This window comes from Thyridium curvatum (assembly GCF_004353045.1).
Source record: "Thyridium curvatum strain D216 chromosome Unknown NODE_17_length_530222_cov_84.051745, whole genome shotgun sequence".
Classification (NCBI taxonomy): domain Eukaryota; kingdom Fungi; phylum Ascomycota; class Sordariomycetes; order Thyridiales; family Thyridiaceae; genus Thyridium; species Thyridium curvatum.
This window is the reverse complement of record NW_022156772.1, coordinates 282,902-307,074: the sequence shown is the minus strand read 5'-3', so window position 1 is coordinate 307,074 and position 24,173 is coordinate 282,902. Positions and strand designations below refer to the sequence as shown.

Here is a 24,173-nt window from a genome sequence, read left to right as displayed (position 1 = left end):
GAAAGGAGAGGAGAGAGATAGAGAGGCTTCCTTTTGACTTGCAGGGATCACACAATATAGCTGGAATATCTAGCTTCTAGCTCCAAGACTTGAGAAGCTTCACAATGTCTTTATGGCCGTGCTGTGCAGCCAAGTTCAGCGGTGTCCGCCTCTTGTTGTCCAAGGGAGCCACCGTTGCTCCGTTCTGGAGGAGAGTCTTAACCACTTCCAGCTTGCCGTTGAGGACGGCGATATGCAACGCTGTTTGCCCGGTGAATGTGATAGCTGACGGATCAGCTCCACGTTGCAGGAGTACCTCGACCACCTGATGATGTCCTCCACGCGCCGCCTGGAGAAGTGGCGTCCAACCGATGTTCAACTGAGGGTTGCGCTCGGCTCCCACATCCAGGAGAAGCCGCACAATCTCAACGTCACCTCTACTAGCAGCCGTGCCAAGTGGTGTGTTCCCGAGCTTGTTTCGTCTGGTGATATCTGCGCCGTGCTCCAGGAGCAATTTCACCACATCGATGCTCCCGCTCTCACATGCTCCAATCAAGGGCGTTGATCCGCTCTGAGTGGGAACTTCGAGTTCATCGCTTCCTCCATCGAGAAGATGCCTTACAGTCTTCAGGTCCCCGAGAGCGGCGGCTCTATGCACCAACGTGAACTCAGCTTGGCCTGGATCTTTGAGCCGGGATTTCTCATCCCTGGCATTGACAGTGACCTCCCGCGGCATATCGTGGCTCGCGGGGTCGATTGTGTGGTACGTTGGCGCCGGAGATGGCGGACGGGAGGCATAGGCTGGAGGATTGCCGACGGTCGTGTTTCGACCGGAGGACGCGGGGCATTGTGACTTGTCGGCCATGTTCTTTGTCATAGATGAAGACGGACTGGCCACATGTGAGGAGAGATTCAACATGATCGCCTTGCATGCCAACCTCAGTCAACTTTTGAGGATAAAGGTCTTGAGTGACCATAAACTGCGCTTTATCCCGCACTTCCCAAAGTTCAGCTGAGTGTGGCGATGCTATCCCCACATGTTCAACCTTAGCACAGCCCTTCACGTATGCCTTGCCTGCTAAAAACAAGGGGTTTTCGGAGGATGGCACCACAGAGCTTAGTGAAAGGGGCTAGAAAAGGAACGTTGAACAATTGATGAGGTTTCTCGGCCCATCGTGCCACTTCTAATGTGTGCAGCCGGAACTGTTGGAGGATAATGTGGAGTCACTAAGACACGCAATGAATGCCCCTCGCCGATGTTCAAGACAAACTCGGCCTGCATTTCCTCAGAGAAAAGCAACGATAGCATGGCGACACAGCATTCCGGGTTGTGGCTTATAAAACACCGGGTACTTTCCCGTCTGTGATGCATGCAGGGCGCGGGTGAGGCAGCTTGCCAAGACCTCAGCATTGTCCAACCAACGAGTGGTTTGCAAGACAAGCCAGTGAGGGGCTCGTACCAGCTGCATTTCGCCGACCTACGTCTTCTTCCGCATCTTAGAATGTCCCTTTTCTCAACACCTTCTGTATCTCTGTATCCTCCATGAGCCAAGACAGGCCCCGGACGACCTGGGAACCATCACCATGAGGTTGCTCAATGTGGAAACTGAAAGGCTGCAAGAGTTCGGGGACCACCCTCCGCCATACAGCATCCTTTCGCACACCTGGGGCGACGAGGAAGTGACCTTCGAGGATATTAAGAGCAACAATTACACCCACCTGCAGGGCTACCAAAAGATTCGTGGGCTATGCAAAGTCAGTCGGGCCGAGGGCTACACGTACACATGGATAGACACGTGTTGTCTGGACAAGTCTTCCAGCTCTGAGCTGTCCGAGGCGATCAATTCCATGTTCAACTGGTACAAGTCAGCGGCTGTCTGCTTCGCCTATCTTGAGGATGTACACGACTACCCAGGACGGGGACAGTCTAGCCTGGATCAGTTCAAGAGAAGCAGATGGTTCACCCGGGGGTGGACACTCCAGGAGCTCATCGCCCCTCCCATGGTGATACTTCTGAATTCAAAATGGAGAGAGATCGGGACAAAGTCGGCGCCTTTTTGGGCTCGGCTCATCTCCGAGATCACAGGCATTGACAGGAATTGCCTCGCCATCAGCGCACCATACTCAAGCGCGACGGAGATCCTTCGGACCTACAGCGTCGCGCAAAAGATGTCCTGGGCGGCCAAGCGGAGCACAACACGGCCTGAAGACCAAGCCTACAGTATCATGGGTCTCTTCGAAATGAACATGCCGATCTTGTATGGCGAAGGTGCTGGGTCGTTTGCTCGACTGCAAAGGGAGATCTTGAACATGTCCAATGATGCATCCATTTTCGTCTGGCAATTATCAACCCCAGATGTTCAGCCACGGACTCAATATGGCATCTTGGCACCAAATATCAAGTGCTTCGCGAGACAGGACATGGTACATAAGTTCAACCACATTTCCACCGTCGAGTCGCACGTTGTCTCTCCTGATACGGTCTGTCGTCCTTACAAATCCACTGTCCTCTTGCGTGTGTGCGTTCTCGGCAATCTTGCGCCCTGGGAGTCGTTGTCCAAGACGCAAAAGCAGCACTTCGAGCGCCTCCTTGCTTCCTCTTCGGATGGCTCCTCCTCAAGATTCAAAAATGGCTACTCTCCCGGCCCACAGATGGCTGTCATTATGCTTGATTGCGGTACCAACAAGTGCAGGGTCGGGTTCACAGTCCAGATGGAGGAGAATGGGTCACTTTGGCGTGCTGACCCGACCCAATTACTGAACTTTATGAGCCCTGAGTTCAATCTGCCTCCGGCCGATTACCTCCTCTTCAATTTGAAGCAGAAGGAGATCCCAGACGAACAAGAGGGACAGTCATATCGTCTCGATTTCGAAGAATCCCTATCAAAATGGGGTTACACTTTCACCGAGGGTACTTGCGTGGATCAACAAACACGAGCCGACCTCCGATCACAATACTGCGGTAAACACTGGCGCCTCTTCACGCCCAGTGGCCACACAGGCGGTTATCCGTCAATCCTCGTCGTCTTCTGTCACACGCTCGGCAAATCACCCCAACAATTGAGGCGCGATACGGTGTTTGTCGGCTGCGAGGTCATTGCAAGATCCCCCATCGACCATTCCAATGTTGGCCCACTGATCAACAGAGTCCAACTTACCTCTCTTTACGACACTACCGAGATCCGCTACAAAGCCTTCCCTACCAAGCACTTGTTGATCAAGCTGCGTGTGGCGGTGCCACGTCTCAACACGCTGATCGTATCATTGCAAGACATGGATGACGATGAATCCTTTGATACCGATGGCGGCCACGATACGAACGAAGTTGATGATGCCGCCAGTATTGCAACTACTCTGGTGGAATATCGTGACTGGGTTTTTGGGTAGCCGGATGGTGCGTAGGGTACGCATGACAGTACCTCTGCGCATGTACTAAATAACCTCTGCGATTACCTTTACCCCTGGAAAACTGACATTCCCCTTCTTGTGGCTGAATAAACTGGTATGCTGCTCCCTTGGTCCGGACGCCCAGGCGGGCGGCAATCGGGGCCGATGAGACCCAGTCTATCCTGTGGTGAATATCTGGAGGACCCTGCGCCGTGCTTCTCTGGGATCCGTCGCTCTTATTAGTGGAAATTTCCAATATAATCTCCAAGCTCATCCGCGTGAAACAGCATGACACAGCCCTGTCCCTGAGCCGGATATAGCACACAGAAAACTTTCCCCAAATGATGTGCACCCCGCGTCTCGAACCCCCCTCCCCCGATTGAATGCAACATTCTATATTAATCTAGCAAAGCTCCGGTCCCCACGCAGAGTTACCATCCGTCCATTCCCGGTAGACTAACATTCTTCCGTGTGCGCATGTGCCGGACAGATATTAGCCGCCAGAAAGAAGTGGACACCGAAAGGGAAGGGATTTCCGGGGTAAATGGAACTGTACCTCGACGTGGACGCTCGCTGGGAAACACCATCTAGGATGGCGGGTATATATCTCTTGGCATTCCAGAGCTTATATCCTTTCAGTGAGCCTCCTTCAGACGCATCATCCCTCGAGCTGAGTCTTGCCAACCCAATAAGTCACCCACTGGACGTCAACTATGCATTTCCTCTCAAGCCTCACCGCTCTGGCGCTGGCCAGCCTCGGCAGCTGCCAGCTGCAAAGGGTCAATGACTTCAGGGCCGGCCCCACGAACGTGGGCATGTTTGTCTACGTGCCCAGGAACCTCAAGACTCCGGCGCCCATCGTCGTCGCCATCCACCACTGCCAGGGCTCTGCGCAGGGGTACTCGACCGAGACCCACTACATGCCCCTGGCCGACCAGCACAACTTCATGCTGATCTACCCCAACTCTAAGTCAGGAGGCGGCTGCTTCGATGTTGCCTCGACTGCCAGTATGTTCCCCTCCTCTGCTATGAAGATTGACCTTTCCAAAAAGGGCGAGCACTGACACGCTGCTCTCCCCAATCAAACAGGCCTCACCCACGACGGCGGCGGCGACAGCCAGACCATCGCCAACATGGTCAAGCACGCCGTCGACAAGTACGGCGGCGACGCGAACCGCACCTTCGTCACGGGCTCCAGCTCGGGCGCCATGATGACCAACGTCATGGTCGGCGCCTACCCGGACGTCTTCAAGGCCGGGTCCGTCTACTCGGGCGTGCCGGACGGCTGCTTCTTCGTCCAGGGCGCGACGGCCACGCAGGACCCGCCGGGATGGGCCAACGCCTGCGCCAACGGCCAGCTGACCAAGTCGGCCCAGCAGTGGGGCGACATGGTCCGGGGCTACTACAAGGGCTACACGGGCGCCCGTCCCCGGATGCAGATGTAAGTCCTTGTCCCCTGTCCTCTTCTTAACAGGGACCGAATGTTGGGCTGGGTGGAAAGCATTGTGCATAAGAGGAAAAAAAAGCTAACCTGCTTGTCATTGCAGCTGGCACGGCACCGCCGATACCACGCTCCGCTACCCCAACTACCAGGAGACGCTCAAGCAGTGGTCCAATGTCTTTGGCCTGACCACCAAGAAGGACACTGCCAACACCCCTCAGGCTGGCTATACCCAGACCATCTACGGCGACGGAACCGCCACGACTGCTCAGCTTGTTGGGTACAGCGGCCAGGGTGTTGGTCACACCGTCCCCGTGCACGAGACGATGGATCTTCAGTTCTTCGGTATCATGTAAACCAATGGCACTACTGGGTGAACAAGTCTTGGTACTTTGAACCATATACCAACTGTGTAGATAAAGGGGCTTCTCGTATGATCTTGGTAGTAAAATATTAGCCGGACCGCCACCTTGCTTTACGCCGCCCCTCAACAGGCGAAGCTTTCATCACATTTGTGAGGCTGTGCATGAGAAACTTTCCTCTCTTCCTTTTCATATTTCATAAAAGAAACAAGGGCATGAAAGGTGATCAAGTATATCTTCAATATCTCAACAAATCTAATTGGACTTTGCGGCAATCGAGCTGGGGCTGGAAGCCGATAGTTAACAGTGTCGGTTACTGGCTTACTTTCGACCGGCAGATGAGGCTGGGGAGGCTACGGAACACGGGGTTCGAAGGAGACAGAGACCCGATCTGGGGCTGGCTAAGCGCCTTTGAGATATTTAGGAAGGCTGGCTTGATTCCTTAGGCAGTTTGTCTTCTTGGCTTCAATTTTCTGATTGGTGCAATTCACGGCCAGGATTGTGATGCCTGGCGTCTTTCGACCTTAGATGGCACATGGGGAGCTGGTGAGATTTAAGTGGGTCGTTCTCAGCATTCCCAAAGTTCCTGATGTTGCTCATGCCATTCACGATTTCTCACCGTTCACTCTCTTCATTAGACATCGCGCCCGTGTAGACATCGCCATGAAGCTGATCGTGACAGGCGCGACCGGTTATGTCGGCAGCGAGCTGATTCGGCAGAGCCTGCGCGTGCCGGAGATTACTTCTGTCATCGCCTTGGCCCGCAAGCCTGTCCAGGTTCCAGACAAGCTCTTGGAGGGCTCGGATCCCAGCAAGCTGAAGAGCGTCGTCATCGAGGACTATGGGAAATACCCCGACGAGGTGAAGAAGGAGTTTGAGGATGCCGATGCGTGCATATGGTAAGTGGAGCATGGCCACCATTCAGTGCCAGTTCCACTGCTGATACGGCCCTCACCATCAGGACTGTCGCCATCACACCAACCAAATCGTCCGGCTTCAGCTGGGACTACGTCACGTATGTGTGCCAGCAATGCCCGCTCGCTGGGATGAAAGCCATGCACGAGTCAACAGCCTCGCGGCCATTCCGTTTCCTGTACATCAGCGGTGCTGGCTCCGAGCGTGACCAAACCAAGACGCCTAAGTACCAAGCAAAGTACTCATTGATGAGGGTAAGGCTCCTTTCCCTCGATATTCTTGATACTGGGACATTCATTGACTGGAGACATCTCGTTCAGGGCGCAACGGAGACGAAGGTGCTCGAGTACGCCGCCCAGCATCCAGGCGAGGTGGAAGCCATGATTGCCAGGCCCGCTTTCATCACAGGACCTCTTTGGCGCAACATTGTGATTTACATGGCTGCCCTTATTATCCCCATGCCGAAAGTTAGTCTTGTTGATCTTTCCAAGACGCTGTTGCATCATGCAGTTCACGGCTCCAAGAAGGATACGCTAGAGGGCGATGACTTGGACGGCACGGCATCAAGTTGATTTGATTAGTATGCTTGATTGAGTTAGCTTGTGAACATACCTTAAGCTTTGAGCACGGTCTGTATACCAGATCCGCAAACCATGCGTGGCGCCTTATAAGTGCATGATTGGGATGGGATGTTCCGAGCACTGAAGTTGGGTTGCGCGACTGACAGTCTCCTATCTTGGCACTTTCGCATATTGCATTTGTATGACCTTGTTAGTATCTTTCGAAAAGAGAATAAGAGAAAGAGAAAACTCATTTCATATGAGTTGACTTCCTGTGTTTGCAAACAACTTGATGATATTTGTAGTCACGTGATGTAAAATTCAACCTTGTGGCTGTGGCACCACCAGTTTTCGCACCTTCACATACCACCAAGTGATGCGCCATTGGTGTTAGAACACTCCCAGAGTGAGGATCATTCCTAATCTTTTCCATTCCCATCGCCACATCACTTTACTTCAGTAAGTGAGTGTCCAGCGACCCGTCAAGAGATCACTTCAATCAGTCCACTCGACAAGCGGACCCGAAGCCACCGAGGCACTTCCGGCATGTGCATCCAAAACGCGCCCAGGTAGCACCGGAGAATGGAGGAACTACCGATCCGGCCCGCGGGCATCCTCATGCAAGAGGAGTTCATCACGCCCGAGCACGAGGCCGAGCTCATCCGCATCTTCCAGAACGAGCTCGAGTGGCCCGCCCGCTCCGGCCGCCTGTCCCTGCACTACGGCTACACCTTCAGCTACAAGACCTTTGGCGTCGACACCGAGACGCCCTACAAGCCCTTCCCGGATTGGCTGCGCGCCCTGCTCCCGCCCGCGGAGCCCGCGCCGCCCGACCAGGTCTGCCTGCAGCACTACCCGCCCGGCGCCGGCATCCCGCCGCACGTCGACACGCACGGCGCCTACGACCAGCTGTACGCGCTGTCGCTGGGCGCGCCCGTGCCGATGCAGTTCCGCGGCGGGGAGGGCCACGCCGAGACCGTGGACGTCGAGCTGCCGCCGCGCAGCATGGTGCGGCTCTCGGGCGACGCGCGCCTGCACTGGACGCACTCCATCCGCGCGCGCAAGACCGATCCCCTGCCCGGCGGTGGCGGCGGGGTGCGCCCGCGCGGCCACCGCTGGAGCATCACGTACCGCTGGATCCGCGAGGGCGGCGAGTGCGAGTGCGGGAACGAGAGGCTGTGCGACACGGCGCAGAAGCGCAAGGGCATCGAGAAGGAGTACAGGTGGAAGGCGGCGACTGATGCGGCGACGACTGATACTCAAGGGGCGGTTTCGACTTGAAAGAAGTGCTTCTCACATCATGGACGGAAAATGATGGTCCGTACATGTATCCTCACGACGCGGAAATTCGGATCCATGCAAGTTCACGATTTTAAGTTGGGCCCGCCAAAGAACATGATTTACCATCTCAGTAGATCTTCTGAGTCGATACATCAGAGATTCCTGATAGGCCCGAGTTATGGCCGAGTCTCAGTCTACGCATGACGGTTCACGGGGCCAGTCGTATTCGTTGTGTTGGTGACTCTCCTTCTGACTGGTACCATCTGGCAGACTGCTCGTGGAGATGTTGAGGCTTTCAAGTCGGACAGCATGGCCACCCTCTTTGTTGGGCTGGATGAGAATGAGACGAAGCGTAATGCGATAGGAGTGGTACAGAGTGTGAACTACATGGAGAGCTCGGTGAAGCAGACCAGGGAGCGACCCCAGAGGGACGGTGCGGATGGGCAATCCCGATCGATGAAGGCCCAACACTTATGATATACGTTCGACAGTCTCATTGCTTGGGCGACCCCCTAGGAGACCTGCCTACGCACATTCTATCCGCACTTCTAGGTAAAATGCTCAGTGCAGTCACGTCGAGGGTTCAGACCGGCATAATATCCCATGTGCTTAACCTTTTCGTAGTGAGAAGTCACTACTGCCCTTCACAGACTCATGCAAAATAACAATGACAAGTTATGGTTGTCCAAACAATATATTAACGAGCGTGGGGGGGTTTTATCGATTTAATGTGAAGCTTCAACGGGGCAATGACAACTTGAACGAAAGGAAAATGACACGGAGACAGGACGTAGGTGTTTGGGGGCAATCAATCAACCCATTCCCTCTGATCAGGCAACAAGTAGCGGATCAGATACAGCAGCCGTCAGGGCGCCTAATGGCAGGCACAGCCAAGGTAGTTGGCCGTGCAGCGGCCGTTCACGCCATCGCAACCATTGTAGTCGCAAGGACCCTTGCCATTGCAGTTGTAACCGCAAGGGCATCCAATGAATGGGCCCTAGATGAGGAGGATGTACAGTTAGTGTCCAGGCTTCCTATATGTACCTTGCTAATTGGCTTTTGTACGTACACCGAGGCAGACCAGGGTTGTCGGGTTGCCATCACAGTCATTATCATAACAGTTGCCGATACTGTGGTTGCAATTAGCGGCGAGCTGGAGCTCGGTTGTCTCGCTGGTGCCCTCCGCGGGAAGAGGGTTCGCAACAGCGAAGGAGAGGAGGGCAAAGAGGGCGGTCTTGGTGAACTGCATATTGGCGAAGAAGAATATTGGACTGGGCTTTCTGATTTGGATATGATCTGCTTCCCTTCTTAGACTTTTCAGGAGAAGGGGGACATCACAACCATATTTATACACGTCGAGTCTGATCGTCTTCTCGAGACTAACAATAACGCACACCGCTCACATCTGTGTTGTCCTTTAATCCTGAACTCTCGACTCCCTGGACAGAATGTCGAGGTCGGCCTATGAGACAAGGTCGTTGCAATCATATAAGCATCCCTCGTCTATCGCGGCTTCAAGGTTGAATGATCATCCCGAGTCGACCATATTCGGATACTGCATCCTGCATCGCAAAAGTGAGTAAGCCTGGCATGGTACGACCACAGCTGAAATGTCTAACCGAACAAATGAGAATAGATCGGGACCCGAGGCTGTGTAACACCAAACAGTCTGTTGCCCCGAGCCTTGAGGGCCGCGCCGCCTTGGCTCGGAGGTAACTACCTAGATCGATTGTGAGGTTTCGGATATCCCGGCGGTAGAGCAGGAATGCTTGAACTCTTCGCAAGCCTGAAGGTCGCCACACAGTCCGCATACCTGCAGCCGTTGCGAGAGGCTCTTCCACGCTTCAGGGAGGGGCTTGCGGAATGGCGACCGAATCGGATTTCCAAGCGCGGGAGCAGTGTATATGCATGGAGAGAGACGCGTGGTCATGTTAGATCCGGCACATCCTCTCACGCTTGCATGCAGGTCTCCGCCTTCGGATCTAGTACCTGGTTGGTTGACATATCTATGGAGTTGATGACTGCATTACGCAGACTACGAGTGCAAGAAACAATTTTCCAAATCTCACGCAACTCAATCAAGCCGTGAAGAGAGCACCGAATCAAGGTCATGGTCTAGTTAAATTTTGATATGCCCATATGCTCGCTCTCGTCAGGTTCTTGTGTTGTGGCAAAAGTAAATGCCAGAAAGTGAGATAGCAAAAAAAAAGCAGAAAGGGGGCAAAAAAGCTCAGCCAAGGTGTCACTCGAACCCTGACCTACGAAAAACCACTTTTGCAGTTTTTCTTTGCTCGAACACGAGACCAGCCACATTAATGTGGTGTCCTCCGCCGTGAGGGTAGGATGGCGTGCTATTTATTAAATGGAATCCACGTTATCGTGGTCATGAACCATTGCACCATCCCACCCCCTATGGAAACTAGGTACTCTATTTACAATAATAAGGGTAAGATAGCTGCCTTTCGCGGGGGAGGGGGTCCGTGGTGAATTTGAGGGCCAAGTTAGTCTACGTGAGCAAACTGCAAGGCAGTGAACAAAGTCGAAGCCAAGATTCGACTTTGTCATGCTACTCAACACCGTGATGTTTGCAAAGCTCAGTCTGGTTGTTAATACCGCTGCCACGCGCACGTGCCTGTGCTGGATTTCCCCGGATGCCTGGAATATCTTGGCCCAGCCATCAATACCAAACATACAATTTGCACTATGCCGGTTATCCTGACTGACTGCTTCATGTGGGATGGCAATCTGGTTATGACTACAATACCCAAAGCACTGCTGTGAACCCCGTCAGGGCTCTCACTTCATTTCAATCTTTCTCACGCTGGACCAGGTCCTCACTTCTGTGGTCCTTCAGCTGCGTGCCCAACGAAGCATCCACGACAGAATGACGGTCGCTGCCTGCATTGATATTGGGTTACTCGCCACTACAACATATGGATCTATCAGGAGCTATGTCCCTCGTTTAATTATCATGGTCTTTCTACCTTGCTATGATATCCGCATATTGGCTCCGCGCGAATCTACCCGATGCTAACCCTGATAGGGATGATGATATTCATGATGAAGTTGAGCAAGTGACTATGTTTCACAAAACGATTGATGCCACGATTAATCGACAACGCTGGAAAGATCGTGAGAGCACACGAACGAACAAACATATTTAAATGCAACTGTCAAAAACTACAAGATTCACTCCACCCAGCCTACAAAGTAACCGCCGTCAAGTGTGACATCCGGGAATCAAATACTGGGCAATACACTGTCTATCTAGAAATCGCGGTGGTCTACTCGAGACCTTCTTGAATTCTGCTGCATTGTCTAGACTGACCCTCTGTATCTGGATGGCTCATATCCAAACAAGCATTCGATCATCCAGACGCCAGAATCCGAACACGAAGCCCGGACTTTTGTTGGAACTTTTGATGAGGTTGGATTTAGTGCTGACGGCTCGGCGCGGCTCGCGTATTCGGGTTCCAGCTCGCATTCCAGGGGCTGGCCAATGGCAAGATACAGGGGATGAAGGCGCTAAGCAAGGATGGGTTTAGCGGACAATGGTCAGGTCGACTCACCGTCATCGCGAGTGGTCAGATTCCACGTTCAAGACGTCAGACAGACAAAAGAAAGTATTTTAGACAATGACCTCCATTCTCTCTTTAGTTCTCGATCTTCCTCTGGTAGTAATCCAGCATTCCTCGCTGTAGATAACACCAGGACTCGATGAACAAGTCGCGATGGCATCCCTCTACGGCGCCTACCGCAGTCTCCCGCTATCAGCGTCGATACCGCTGACGATAGCGCTTATCATCGCCTTCGCCATCGCCCAGAATGTGGTATCGCAGCTCTGGTTCCCGGATCGCAAACGGCCGCCCGTCGTCTTCCACGTCTTCCCCTGGATAGGCAGCACGGTGCAGTATGGCATGGACCCTTACAAGTTCTTTGCCGAGTGCCGGGCCAAGCACGGCGACTGCTTTACCTTCATCCTGCTGGGCACGCCGCACACCGTCTATCTCGGCGCAAAGGGCAACAACTTCATCCTCAACGGCAAGCACTCGGACCTCAACGCCGAAGATATCTACGGGAAGCTCACGACGCCCGTCTTTGGCAATGGCGTGATCTACGATTGTCCAAACGAGAAGCTGATGGACCAGAAGAGAGTGCGCGCACACCCTGCCCAAATCCCCCCAGATTCGTCCATACTGACCGCTGCCCGCAGCTCGTCAAGGAGGCCTTCACCACCAAGGCTCTCCGCTCTTACATCCCCAAGTTCGTCAAGGAGGTCGAGGACTACGTGCGCACCTCGCCCAACTTCAAGGGCCAGTCCGGCACCTGCAACATCACAGAGGCCCTCGCCGAGATCACCATCTACACGGCCACCGTCTCCCTGCAGGGCAACGAGGTGCGCTCCAAGTTCGACGACACCTTCGCCACGCTCTACCGCCACCTCGACGACGGCTTCCAGCCCATCAACTTTGTCGCGCCCTGGCTGCCCCTGCCGCAGAACCGCCGCCGCGACCGCGCCCGCCAGGTCATGGAGGACCTGTACATAGATATCATCCGCCGCCGCCGCCATCGCGCCAACGCGGGCGACCAGCAGCAGCACGATGAGGAAGAAGAGTCCGACATGATCGCCGCGCTCATGGACGGGCAGTACAAGGACGGCACCACGCTCTCCGACCTGCACGTCGCGCGCCTCATGATCGCCATGCTCATGGCGGGGCAGCACAACACGGCCGCCAGCGGCGCCTGGGTGCTGCTCAACCTCGCGCACCGGCCCGAGCTGGTCGAGGAGCTGTGGCAGGAGCAGCTCGCCGTGCTGGGCCCGGGGGCCGAGCTGACGCTCGAGGGGCTGGAGAGCCTGGCGCTGAACAAGCAGGTCATGAAGGAGACGCTGCGGCTGCACAGCCCCATCCACTCCATCCTGCGGGCCGTCACGGCGCCGATGCCCGTGCCCGGCACGGACTGGGCCGTGCCGAGGGGCCACGTCGTGCTCGCGTCCCCGGGCTTCATGGCGCGCAGCGAGGAGGTCTTCCCGCGGCCCATGGTGTGGGATCCGCACCGGTGGGACGGCGGCGCCGGGGAGGAGGATAAGGAGGAAGGCGAGGTTACGGGGCCGACGGTCAACTACGGCTTCGGCGTCATGTCCAAGTCGGTCACCAGCCCGTACCTGCCGTTCGGCGCGGGCCGGCACCGGTGCGTGGGCGAGAAGTTTGCGTACGTGCAGCTGGGCGCGACGCTGGCGACGCTGGTGCGCCTGCTCAAGATGGAGCAGGTCGATCCCGAGGCGGACGTCCCGGCGACGGATTACTCGGTATGCTCCTTTTTGCTTAGCATTCAGTACCTTTTTGCTCCCTTCGAGAGAGCGCTTGCTAATGAACGATGTTCACACACAGTCGATGTTCTCGAGGCCGATGAACCCTGCTTTGATCAGGTGGCATCGCCGGTAAAGGAGAAGTGGGTTTTCTTGGTCCGGCTACGGTAGATTGGTAGATTAGGGCTTGGGCAGAGGTAGGGCTAAGGTGCGGGGCTTGGTAAGAGTAAATAACTACCCGGGCCCCCATCGAAACAGCCCGGTTAGCTCAATCGGTACGTTGAAATCTTCAGGCCCCGTCACATTAATTCCCTCTTGCTAACAAATTCCACAGGTAGAGCGTGAGACTGTGAGACTTCCCCAAGGAAACCACACCACCGCCACAATATACTAACATCCCATAGCTTAATCTCAAGGTTGCGGGTTCGACCCCCGCATCGGGCTCAATTCCCGGTGCTCCAGATTCAATCTGGAATCAAACCAACTTAATTTTTTGCCTTTTTTTGCCTTTTTGCCCATTCTTTGAGTGGTGAAAATGCAAGGATGAAGCTTCGTAGATGATAATGTATTCTTTTAGCCTTTTGTCTTCATGCCATCGGTCAAGATCACATGCGAGCATGGCCGCGCAACGGGCAACCGGAATATGGATCAGATGTGTAGTGATTGCTTGTATAAACGCAGGGTGGGAGCCTCACAGATAGACATCAAACTTTATGGGATCAACGCCTTTGATGACACTGCGACGTTCATTACGGCTCTCGCTGGTCCCTCTCGCTGGTCCCTCTCGGTGAGAACGGCTTGGACATTCGTTGCAACTCAAAATTATTCGTAATTGGTCTCTGCCAGAATGTGGCACGCCAAACCGATTCCAACCACTGGCGTGATGATGTCCGGGGACAGCCTCTTATCCCACTCCGCTTACCTGCACGCATGATATCATCGCAGCTAACTACACTTGATCCGACGGAGATGTCGTGAAAATCACGTAAAGACATCACGATACCTGGCTTGGTGTATCAAGTGTTGAGGCGCAAGTGTACACACAGCGGATCGGAGTTCCAGACCAGATCAGACCTCCAAGTTCTCCGCTCTCTTGGGTGAGAGCAATTTGAGTTATGCCTTATAGGATCCTTTAGACCCTACTGATCTTCAACAGGGGGAGATGATGTAGCTGGAGAAGCAACTCGTTGCCTAACCTCAACACCACCTAGCTCCCCCGTTCAGACACAGCTTCTCAACCCCTGCCCCCGACAACGGGAGTTCGATCCCCGGTGGTGCGAGGTTGAGAAGCTGCAAACAAATTCTGCGATTAATAACCCCCGAAAGGAGGAAGCGCGGTGCTGTAGCTGACGAACACCGATGCATAGGACACGTCCTGTAAGGTGGAGGGCAGGACCTGAAGGACGATTTCTTTTTTCCTCTTTTCTCCTTTTTTGCTTTTGTCCTTTTTCCTTTTGGGCACAAGAGCCCCCATAAGGTCTGCACAGCTGTGGAAGAGTGGAAAAATGTAGCTAAAGAAAGTATAGAAAGGATGAAATGGTCCCGGTGCACGTAGCAGGGACGTACGGGGCGCGCGCTTGCGTAGAGGGCATTCAGAAACGGGTCAGCTCGCAACGACTGCCGAAGAGACGCTTGATCTGGAGGAGCTTCTCCTCCAATACCTACCTGTAAAGGTCACTGACCTGCAGCAGCACAGGCAGGAAACCCGTGGCGTACCACCACGTCCTCGATCCGGCGGCTCGTCTCGGCGAGGTCGCGACAGCAGGCAGAGGATGACGTCGTCGAGGACGTTTGTGATCTCGAGCAGTTCCGGAGGTTGGAGATCCGGGCGAATCCACAAGTGGAAATGCATTCGCAGTGCGTCGCCAATAACATGATCGTTTCAGAGACGAACAAACCCTCTGCACAAACAGGCTGGCGTTTGCAAATCAAAGGCTTTTTCCTACACCAGATACTAGGGACTGCTTGATGTCACATCCAAAAATGAACGGTGAGTGTTGATGTACTGTTCGTCTCATTACATTAAGTGTCTGGTATCTGTCTATATGTCTAATAACTATGCAACATCGTCATCATTATGCGTTTCCTCCCTCCTTCATTACATTATGAAACCCAGTCAGAGTCATACACCAGACCTAGTAAGTGTACACCTGCTGGGGACCGATGTTGCCGTAGTGGCCGGAGCCGAAGGGGCTCGAGGGCGTGACCTCCTGGCCGTTGACGTTGGAGACGCCGAACCAGGCCAGCTGCTTGCCGTCGACGACGGTCATGACGGCGAAGGCCGGGCCGGGCTCGGTGACGTAGCCCCACGAGACCTTGTACTTGGAGCCCGTGGAGCAGGGCAGGTCGGACCAGCTCTCGGTCGCGCCGTTGGCGCCCGGGTTGCGGACGACGGTGCAGTGCTCCTTGCCCTCGGGCGTCGCGAGGTCAAAGTTGTAGTCGCAGCCCGAGTTGTCGGCGCCGCAGTACCGGATCAGGTTCTCGACGGTCCAGGTCTTGCCCTCGACGGGGACGGGGTCGTGGTAGCCTCCGGCGGCGGCGGCCGGCGGGGCGGGAGCCTGGCTCGGCGCCGCCGTGGCGGTCGCCGTGGCTGTGGCGGTCAGGGTGGGGTAGGTGAAGTAGGAGGACGGGCAGGAGCCCGGGTGGGCCGGGTTGCAGCCGCCGGGGATGCCCGGGATGGAGGTGAAGGTGGGGCTCGCCGTGGCGGTGGATGTCATGCCGGTGGTGGTCGGCGCGGGCTTGAGGGTGTGGGTCTGCTGGTAGCACCACTCGCGGATGCGGGCGGCGTCCTCGCCGAGGCAGGCGGTCTGGTCGCAGGCGCACATGACCTCGGGCGTACCGGCGGCGACGCAGGCGTCGTACGCCCTGTAGCAGTCCTCGGCGACCTTGCGGCCCTTGAGGGCCGGGGCGGCCGAGGCGACGGAGGCCAGGGCCAGAGCGACGGCGATGTTCTTGGAGATCATGGTGGAGGGCTGAATCTAGAGAGAGATGATAGGACTTGGTGGCGTGCGTGGATTGGCCTTTCTAGAACGACTGATTTGCCTTTGGAATGGAATGAGGATGATTGATTGGAATGATGACTGGAATGATGACTGGAATGAAGCCTTCCTGAACCAGGTCCTGGTCTCGTCTTTATACACGATTTAGCCTGATCAAGAAATCTGCCAACCACGGTTTTCCCGAAAGATCTCGACATGCCCTCAAAGCGGTCATGCGGATCAGGCGGCTGGGTTGCAGTACGGCAGTGATCTGCAATCGGCCGACTGCCAACCCTCGAGACGATGCCAAAACGACATGGCAAAACCCCGTGATGCCGAGAGAGTGGAGGTTTCTCTTCGCAGTCTCCGCCCGCCAGCCACGCGCGATGGCAAAGTCTTCGGGCAAAGAATACGACGAGAAGCTCCCCACGGCCATCTTCCAGCAGAGAATGACGTCCTGGCTCTAGGCGAGACCCTGAATCACCAGCTGCCCAATCACCCGGTGCACTGCTGGGCGGGCTTGGCGGGCTGGGTGCCCACAAAGTGGACTCTGTGAATACGAGGTCGCATGGCGGGAAAATGGGCCAGAAGAAGTCCTTTGGCACGACTCTTTGACGTCAGAATGGATCTTCAGGGCCCGCCGCACCAGCCAGACCAGCCCTAAATCGTTCAGACCCAGGCACGCCAGGCTCGTAAGAACCCTATTTACGCTTAATCGGCTCCCCGCTGTCAAGGCTATTTCTGGATGTCACGGCGGTGACGGTGGCTGGCCTTTGCGCCAATGCGATGCGCTTTGTTTGGTGAAGCGTTGCTCGGCTAGGAAGAGGCGCTCCACCTTCACGTCGAGGCCGGGATCGTCATGGACCCAGACTGCAAGGAGCCTAGCTAGCCTACGTTGCTTTTTTACAGCTCTGGGGCGATCAGGTCAAGGGCAGAAAGTCAGCTCATTGATTCTCGTGTTTTCTATTGGCGATGCACGTGGGAGTGGTTGGCCAGCACCGCAAGCTGTCAAATCCCGCCACTCGGCTCCGGAAGCCGAAACCCTTCCCTCGAGACGCGGAGCTGTGGGACTATGGTTGGGACCCATCATTCGCCTCCCTCGTCAGCCTCTCATGGCTTCGATCTCTGAGCTGGCGTAGATGAACGGACCAACGCCGAGCAGCCAGTTCTGCGCAATCGGTTCCTTGATGTAGGCCTGTAGACTCCCCGTCAGTCCCGCCTATGCAACGTTGGATTGGATCGAATCATGACGTTGATGAAGCCAACTTACCTCAAAGGTGCCGTTGCCGTTCAGGTGCCCAACCTTGACGGTGCCCTCCCAGTTGATCGTGCCGCACGTCTCGTTCACAAACTTCCTCGTCATGGCGTCGTAGGCCCCAAAGGCGAACTCCTGGTACTCGTGCTTGGGGATGTAGCCCTTGCGCATGCCCTTGAGGAAGCCCGTCACGAAGAGCGCGGTCCCGCTGCTCTCGATGTAGTTGCCCTTCCGACCGACGTAGTCGGGCCCCATCACCAGCCACCAGCCCCCGCCCTCGCCATCCCACGCCCTCCGCAGGGCCTCGGCCAGCGTGACAAAGTACCCCCTCAGCCTGCCGAAGCCCGGGTGCGACCGCGGGAACCAGTCGAGCACGTCGAGGAGGGCGTTGAAGTACCAGCCGTCCGCCCTGTCCCAGAGCATCGGCGACGCGCCCGTGACCGGGTCGGCCCACACGGCCCTCCTGCTCTCGTCGTACCCGTGGAACAGCAGGCCCGTCCCGGGGTCGCGGCAGTGCTCCTCGATCAGGTCGAACTCGTGCGCGATGTCGTCCCAGGCCGTCCCGTTGCCGGGCTCGAACAGCGCCGTCCAGTGCGCGTAGAAGGCGCCCACCATCCAGAGCCCGTCGAGCCACTGCTGGTCGGGCGTCTTGTCCATGTGCCAGAGGCCGCCCTCGTCCGTGCGGTTCTGCCTGTCGATCTCGCGCCGCAAAAAGTCGGCCGTGTTGAGGTACCGCTGCTGGCCCGTGTGCTCCCAGAGGAAGAGCATCGTCTCGCCCACGCGCAGGTTGTCCAGGCCCTCGTAGCTGGCCACGCCGTCCCAGTTGGTGAAGGTGCCGTTCTCCGTCAGGATGGGGTCGAGCTGGCCCCGGATGTACGCGGCGTACTTGGCGTCGCCCGTCGCGTTGTAGACGTACTGGACGCCGCGGTAGAAGACCTGCTCGGTGTACCAGCGCACCTTGGCCACCTTGCGGGCCATGGTGGCCTCGGTCATGAGCACCGAGTAGGGCCGCTTGTCGGCCAGCGCGGTCGCCGCAGCGCCGCAGATGGTCAGCAGGGAAAGCCACTGAGACTTCATTGTTGATGGATGTGATTGTATGCGTGCGGATCACACTTGAGATCTTTACACTCTATGAGAATCTACTTAAATGGCGACCGTCCTGTCGTGCCGCACCCGATGCGGAACGACAACCGAAGCCATGGGCTTCGTTGCCCAGTGAAGAAGTTCTCGATGGACTCCATTGGTATAAATGCCAAGCAGATGGCATGCCGTTAGCCTGCCATTCTGACCGACATAATGCTAAACTTCGATATATCACTCCCACTCGAAGCTACTCCATGGGTCGTCATTTGCGGGGTGTGCATAAATGAGAAGTCACAATGTCGATCTCTGGAGACATGCATGCCCCCATGGAGAAGGAGCCGAACTAGTGGGCGGCACAGTAACTTGCGAATGATTGAAAGGGGAACCTCCAACCATCAGGCTGACGGATGTTGTCTTGGCCAGTGTTCCGAGCCCATTTAAGGCTGCAGCGCCCGTCCCTTGTCGGGGCCGGCTCATTCCGGGTCGGGAGGTGAGGCAATTACTTAACACTTCCTTCAGCATATCTGGACTCCAATTCTTCAAATTGAGACCACTTCATACAGGAGTCTTCTATCAAAAATCCCTAGACTCGTCGAATATATGGAAACAGAGCTTGGTTCTAACACAATCGTACCGCTGCCCAACAGTCTCGGCCGAAACATCAAGTGTCCAGGCTCCAGCCAACCTTTATAGTCTCTAGAAACGAAGCATCATAGAAGTGATTTAGCCTCAGACTATCTCTATTGTTTGCCAAGTCGCATCGCTTTCTCTCAGCTTTTCGTGCTCGGATATCAGTGCAAGGCCCACCCGTCTGTACTGGGTCTTCGACTCATTGCAAGGAGTTAGCAGGAGTGCAAAGACAGCTCAGCTCTGTTTCAACACTTCGAGATGAAGCCCTGCAAACGCCCTTTGCTGTGCACCCCCAAAGACCTTATGAACAAACAGCCATGCTTTTTCCCCCTTGATCCGAAGTCTTTGCTTCCAGTCGCGGCGCAAATAGCTGTCGATTCATTCTGATGTTTAGTACCATAGAACACCAAGCAGGCGCGGGACTGGTCTCTTGGTTGCAAGGCTGGTATCGACTTACCTCCATCTATCCCCCTCAAAGGAGACTAGGGGGAGCATGTATACGTCGAGGACTGGTTGCGAATCAAATATGACAGCTCCGATGCCCTCTGATTCAGCATCGAGGGCTAGTTCGTAGATCGCGATCCTATATCCCCTCATCCTCGATCTCCTCATAGCAGTAAAGAAGAAGCGTCTGCGTACAGCACTCGCCTTTGTCGGCAGAGTGCTTGTTGGGTTATTCGAGAGATAGACTTGCCGGCACAGGACGCGTCGGAGATCCCCGCTGGCAATCAATATCTTGCCCAAACTGTCGAAAGCGACGGAACTTTCAGCCTCGGTCGACATGCCTGGGTAGTAACGAAAGCCGGCCGTGAAGGCGTAATCTTTCCGTCCGCCCATTGCCGCCCAAGACCAGCTTGGCAGGTGCGGCAAATCCTCCTTTGAGTTGTCCGACACGCAATGCCATGCCAGCTGGACTGCTAGGTCCTTTTCCCATACACCCGCGAAATATTTTTGTTGGCGTCGGAGGTTGATTTCGTTGACCACCCCTTGCAATGCTATGAGCCGATCGGTCTTGACTGTGAGGTTAGTGGATGAATAGTAAGAAATTAAGCTGAACCATCGCTCCAGCTCAGCCTTGCCAGCACCTTGTTCCGTTTCTGGAAGAAGGGTATATCTCCATGGGAGGATTTGGTCCAGGGGTGCGTCTGAATGACCTCTTTTCTTGCATTTCCAAGTTATTCCACCGCGCATGAATAAGAGCAGCCGACGGGCAAGGAGCCATTCTTGGAACGCCCATGCTCGTGACCTTAATCTGCTTTGGTCTGGGTCCGATTCGTGCAGAGTCATAAGGTTGAGATTGATGGTTGTCCCGGAATTCTTCTGCCCCAGCGCTGAGCCGGGGATCCGTACAGTCAGCTCAGGGTGCCTCTCAGTGACAAGAAGGCCTTCTGTCGCGTTCTCGGAGTCGGCAGCAGCTAATACCACAAAGGCTCCCTGATAGATCCGCCCCATTTGCTGAGATTGCGCAAGCCAGTCACTCTCGCTGTCCTGGATTATACACAGACTATCGATCCACAAGTAATCTACGCCCAAAGCTCGGGTCATAGCTATTGCTTCGCGGAAAGTCCTGGGCAACTCCGTCAGGCGCAGACCGGACAGGGCTTTCTCAAGATTGCCGGTCGTGACCGTATATGGGCGTCTGTCCTCGGTGCCCCAGCAGTGGCTCAGTGTGCAATAGCGAGCCTTTTCGTTGTCTGTCTCCCTGAGCCTGACGATGTCGGAGTTGCCCTCAACATTGACCTCTAAGACTCGGGCCGGCAACAGTGTCTCGCCTTCGACTAACACCTCCCCACTGATTGATTGTGTACACTCTGGGTGGTAATCTATGCAATCATGCAGCAACGGGCCAACCATATCGAGGATCTCGGTGGGCCTGTTGCTTGTCACAGGCCGTGTGCCACGCAGTAGCTTTCCAGGGACTCTCGGGGTGCCTCATACTCGATGAGCTTAGCAAGAATGCGCTTTGAAGCTCACGTTGCAAGTGGTAGACTCACTGGTACTGTTGGCAAATTCTTCTTCAACCCACACATTGAATGTAAAGGAGCGAAGGTCTCGGGTCATGGATAAGAAAAGACTGTCGTCAGGGTAAAGCTCTTCCCCAGCCGTCGTATCCAGCGTGCGGCCAAACATGATATATTCTATTTTGGCCGTTGGTTTTGTCTCCCATTTTTCATAATAGCTGCTTCTTTCGTCATCGTCTGGCAGTGCACTGTCGGCATATTGTGTGAGATATGTGTGAACGAGATTGCACAAGGCACACTTCGCGGCGGCCTTTGAAATAGGTGTGGCTTTGCGCTCTTCTGTGAGCTCGTAGACTGTGCTTCCCGGCTCGTCCCGCGACACCGCGTCAATCTTGAGAATTGCCTTGGTGCATGGAGGACACAGTCGCTGAGACATTGTTTGCTTGTGGTCGCATATTCAAGAAGCATTCGAGTTCTTGAACTTGATGAGGATTTCCGCTGGGGTGATTGAGACAATGGAAATACACGGGGTTTCTCTCAGCCTGACTTTGCGAAATTTGAGCGTGGAAAGGAGCTGAAGTCAGCCGAGGAAATCAAACAAGAAAGTCCATAATCATGCACTGCACCCCTTAATAATGCCCGACAGAGTGCGGGGGCCCTTCCTTTCCATCTGATACGTTGGGCACCGCTGGGCTATTGTGGCATGGACAGGGATCTTACGTGAGATGGACAAGGAATGATTGGGCTGAGTTCTACAAGTATCAGAAACTGGGGGGCCAAAGAACCACACAACTAATTATCGTCCAGCAAGATATTCAAGCTGGCGACTTCTCAGCCTTCTGCGACTCAACCTGCTGGACGCTCGAATTTCCCGACCCGGCGAAGAGCCCAGACGATTTCGCTCTGCGATCCTCAACCCGCACTGCCCACCAAGCTGCAGAGACCGAGATGAGAGTTCCGACGAGCAGGCCGATGGATGCACAGTAGCTGATTCTGTACGATGGGCCAAACTTTGGTTGGTAGATTTGGGGTCCCTAGAAACCAACTATGAGCGCGGATGCCTATATCCTTGGAGAAAGCATTTACATACCACAATGCCCATCAGTTGAGCCAGAGCCTAGAATGGCAAAGTCAGCGGCAAGCTCTTGATAGCGCAAGAATTGAGGTAGGGATCACATACGTTCGTGCAGCCAATCGCCAGGCCTGCAGAGGTGGTTCCTTTGGCCGCTCGGATACGTTCTTGATTGAAGCGTCAACATGCCAATTCTTATTATACACGGACAACAATGCGGACTTACCAGGCCACAGGAGAGGATAGAAGCTTTGAGAGGCAGCAGTGGCAGTGATTACGAATATGTATTTGGCTACCGCATTCTTGACCGTGATGAGGAGGATGTAGCACACAATCTGAACACTCTCGACGAAGAGCCCAGCAACGAATGGGTTCAGGCGCTTGGTGTGCGTCAAAAAGGCGAGGGAAAGCAAGATGATGAAAACCATCGTAAAAGCCGGCTGGCGATGATATCAGCACTTGATGTTCCCTAGCTTGTCTAGGATAAAAATCTTACCATAGTCATCAGTTGCGACGCAGCGGAGCCCTGAATGCCCAGCTCGTAGATGACCGTGGGCAACACGAAGGAGATACCCCACCCGCCAATGCCGTGGGTGATCCAGATGAAAGAGAAAGGAATGAAGCTAGGAGTTCTGAATAGCTCCTTGATCTGGTCGAAGTTCAGAGTCTTAGCATTCATTTTTGGTGCTTGTTCCGGCAGATCGTCGATGATGGCCTCCTTCTCGGCGTCGGTCAAGAACTTGACTGTCTCAGGATAGTTGGGGAGGAAGAAGAAGGTCACGACACCACAGAGAATAGCCGGAATGCCTTCTAGAATGAACAGCCACCGCCAGCCAGCAAGGCCGGAGATGCCATTCATAAAAGAGATGGCGTAGGCGAGGAGTCCGCTAATGGTGCCGGAGAACATGCCGCAGGCATAGAAGAAGCCGATGCGGAGCGGCAGCCTCTCCGTGGGGTACCAGAAACTGAGATGGTAAAGGACGCCGGGGTAGAAGCCGGCTTCGGCAAGGCCCAGGAAGAAGCGGCAGGCCAGAATGCCAGCGTAGTTTTGCGTGGCGCCCTGGCACATGGAGATGATACCCTATCACACCATGTCAGCACTCTGTCCAGACGAGGTATTTTCGGGGTCTGGACACATACCCAGGTAACCATGATGCGGCTCATCCACACAGAAGGCGAGAATCGCTTGAGAGCGAGGGTGGCAAGAGGCTCCGCGAACATGTACGGGTAGTAGAATATGCTGAGCGCCCAGGCCCATTGCGAACTGGATAGGTTGCCGAGCTGCTTCCGAATGCCCGTGCCGGCCTCGACGTTCATGATGGCCGAGTTACTGATGTTTGACACGTGGATGCGCATGATGAGGTAGACGAAGGAGTACCACAGCAGCAGCCGCTTGTCCACTTTCCGGTGTGCTCGCTTGAGAAGCGGCTTCGCGTCCAGGGACGGCCTGGCACTCTTGGTCCGGGACAGCATGGCGAGCGAGTTGACGGAAAGTTGGATGTGATGTCTTGTATGCGGATAAGAAGAAAACAGCCAAAGTTCGACAAGGCCACGGAGTCGCTGAGCATTGGATGGAACCCTTAGACATGACTTGGGGAAGGTCTATGGGGATCTACAAAGAGTTTTTATTTCTGCCCATGCCACTATTTTCAACTGTCTACTTGCAAGTGTCTGTTATTCCCGAAAGCCGCATCTTGCTCAGACTGGAGTCGAAAGCACGCCATCTCAACCCAGAGCTCGAAGCGATAACAGCCACACCGCTTTAGGCCTCTTTTCCCAGTGAGTAATATCTCGAGAGATATTAGGGTAGATAGTTCTAATATTGCTTTATCACAAGTACAATAGGCTACGTCTTCCCTTACTTCTGACTGGTCAAGACAGAGGCCAGATAGTGTGACACTTGTTGGCACCGAAGTACTCTTGTTAGCGTTCTTGCACGCCTGATTAACTACTCTTGAGAG

The 24,173-nt window shown here is 54.9% G+C and overlaps 10 protein-coding genes across 10 annotated transcripts; 4 read left to right on the top strand and 6 right to left on the bottom strand.

Moving 5' to 3' along the window:
- Positions 1-76: 76 nt before the first annotated feature.
- E0L32_003817 (uncharacterized protein) lies at positions 77-844 on the bottom strand (the record flags this gene model as incomplete). Its single annotated transcript, XM_031138158.1, has 1 exon — positions 77-844. One exon carries the CDS (start codon positions 842-844, stop codon positions 77-79), a length of 768 nt encoding a protein of 255 aa, XP_030998234.1.
- A 719-nt stretch (positions 845-1,563) lies between these two features.
- On the top strand, positions 1,564-3,366 carry E0L32_003816 (uncharacterized protein; the record flags this gene model as incomplete). Its single annotated transcript, XM_031138157.1, has 1 exon — positions 1,564-3,366. The coding sequence occupies one exon, from the start codon at positions 1,564-1,566 to the stop codon at positions 3,364-3,366; it is 1,803 nt and encodes a 600-aa protein (XP_030998233.1).
- Positions 3,367-4,079: 713 nt separating this feature from the next.
- E0L32_003815 (uncharacterized protein) lies at positions 4,080-6,656 on the top strand (the record flags this gene model as incomplete). The annotated part of the gene is made up of 5 exons (XM_031138156.1): positions 4,080-4,374; positions 4,456-4,807; positions 4,914-5,159; positions 5,742-6,068; positions 6,131-6,656. 5 exons carry the CDS (start codon positions 4,080-4,082, stop codon positions 6,654-6,656), a joined length of 1,746 nt encoding a protein of 581 aa, XP_030998232.1.
- Positions 6,657-7,226: 570 nt separating this feature from the next.
- On the top strand, positions 7,227-7,925 carry E0L32_003814 (uncharacterized protein; the record flags this gene model as incomplete). The annotated part of the gene is made up of 1 exon (XM_031138155.1): positions 7,227-7,925. The coding sequence occupies one exon, from the start codon at positions 7,227-7,229 to the stop codon at positions 7,923-7,925; it is 699 nt and encodes a 232-aa protein (XP_030998231.1).
- Positions 7,926-8,799: 874 nt separating this feature from the next.
- Positions 8,800-9,174, bottom strand: E0L32_003813 (uncharacterized protein; the record flags this gene model as incomplete). Its single annotated transcript, XM_031138154.1, has 2 exons — positions 8,800-8,922; positions 8,995-9,174. The coding sequence occupies 2 exons, from the start codon at positions 9,172-9,174 to the stop codon at positions 8,800-8,802; spliced, it is 303 nt and encodes a 100-aa protein (XP_030998230.1).
- A 2,482-nt stretch (positions 9,175-11,656) lies between these two features.
- On the top strand, positions 11,657-13,404 carry E0L32_003812 (uncharacterized protein; the record flags this gene model as incomplete). Its single annotated transcript, XM_031138153.1, has 2 exons — positions 11,657-12,079; positions 12,139-13,404. 2 exons carry the CDS (start codon positions 11,657-11,659, stop codon positions 13,402-13,404), a joined length of 1,689 nt encoding a protein of 562 aa, XP_030998229.1.
- A 1,964-nt stretch (positions 13,405-15,368) lies between these two features.
- Positions 15,369-16,196, bottom strand: E0L32_003811 (uncharacterized protein; the record flags this gene model as incomplete). Its single annotated transcript, XM_031138152.1, has 1 exon — positions 15,369-16,196. The coding sequence occupies one exon, from the start codon at positions 16,194-16,196 to the stop codon at positions 15,369-15,371; it is 828 nt and encodes a 275-aa protein (XP_030998228.1).
- A 1,117-nt stretch (positions 16,197-17,313) lies between these two features.
- E0L32_003810 (uncharacterized protein) lies at positions 17,314-18,543 on the bottom strand (the record flags this gene model as incomplete). The annotated part of the gene is made up of 2 exons (XM_031138151.1): positions 17,314-17,430; positions 17,482-18,543. The coding sequence occupies 2 exons, from the start codon at positions 18,541-18,543 to the stop codon at positions 17,314-17,316; spliced, it is 1,179 nt and encodes a 392-aa protein (XP_030998227.1).
- Positions 18,544-19,632: 1,089 nt separating this feature from the next.
- Positions 19,633-21,576, bottom strand: E0L32_003809 (uncharacterized protein; the record flags this gene model as incomplete). The annotated part of the gene is made up of 2 exons (XM_031138150.1): positions 19,633-21,002; positions 21,174-21,576. 2 exons carry the CDS (start codon positions 21,574-21,576, stop codon positions 19,633-19,635), a joined length of 1,773 nt encoding a protein of 590 aa, XP_030998226.1.
- A 379-nt stretch (positions 21,577-21,955) lies between these two features.
- Positions 21,956-23,685, bottom strand: E0L32_003808 (uncharacterized protein; the record flags this gene model as incomplete). Its single annotated transcript, XM_031138149.1, has 6 exons — positions 21,956-22,174; positions 22,231-22,257; positions 22,321-22,379; positions 22,439-22,652; positions 22,709-23,293; positions 23,353-23,685. 6 exons carry the CDS (start codon positions 23,683-23,685, stop codon positions 21,956-21,958), a joined length of 1,437 nt encoding a protein of 478 aa, XP_030998225.1.
- Between the last annotated feature and the right edge of the window lie 488 nt (positions 23,686-24,173).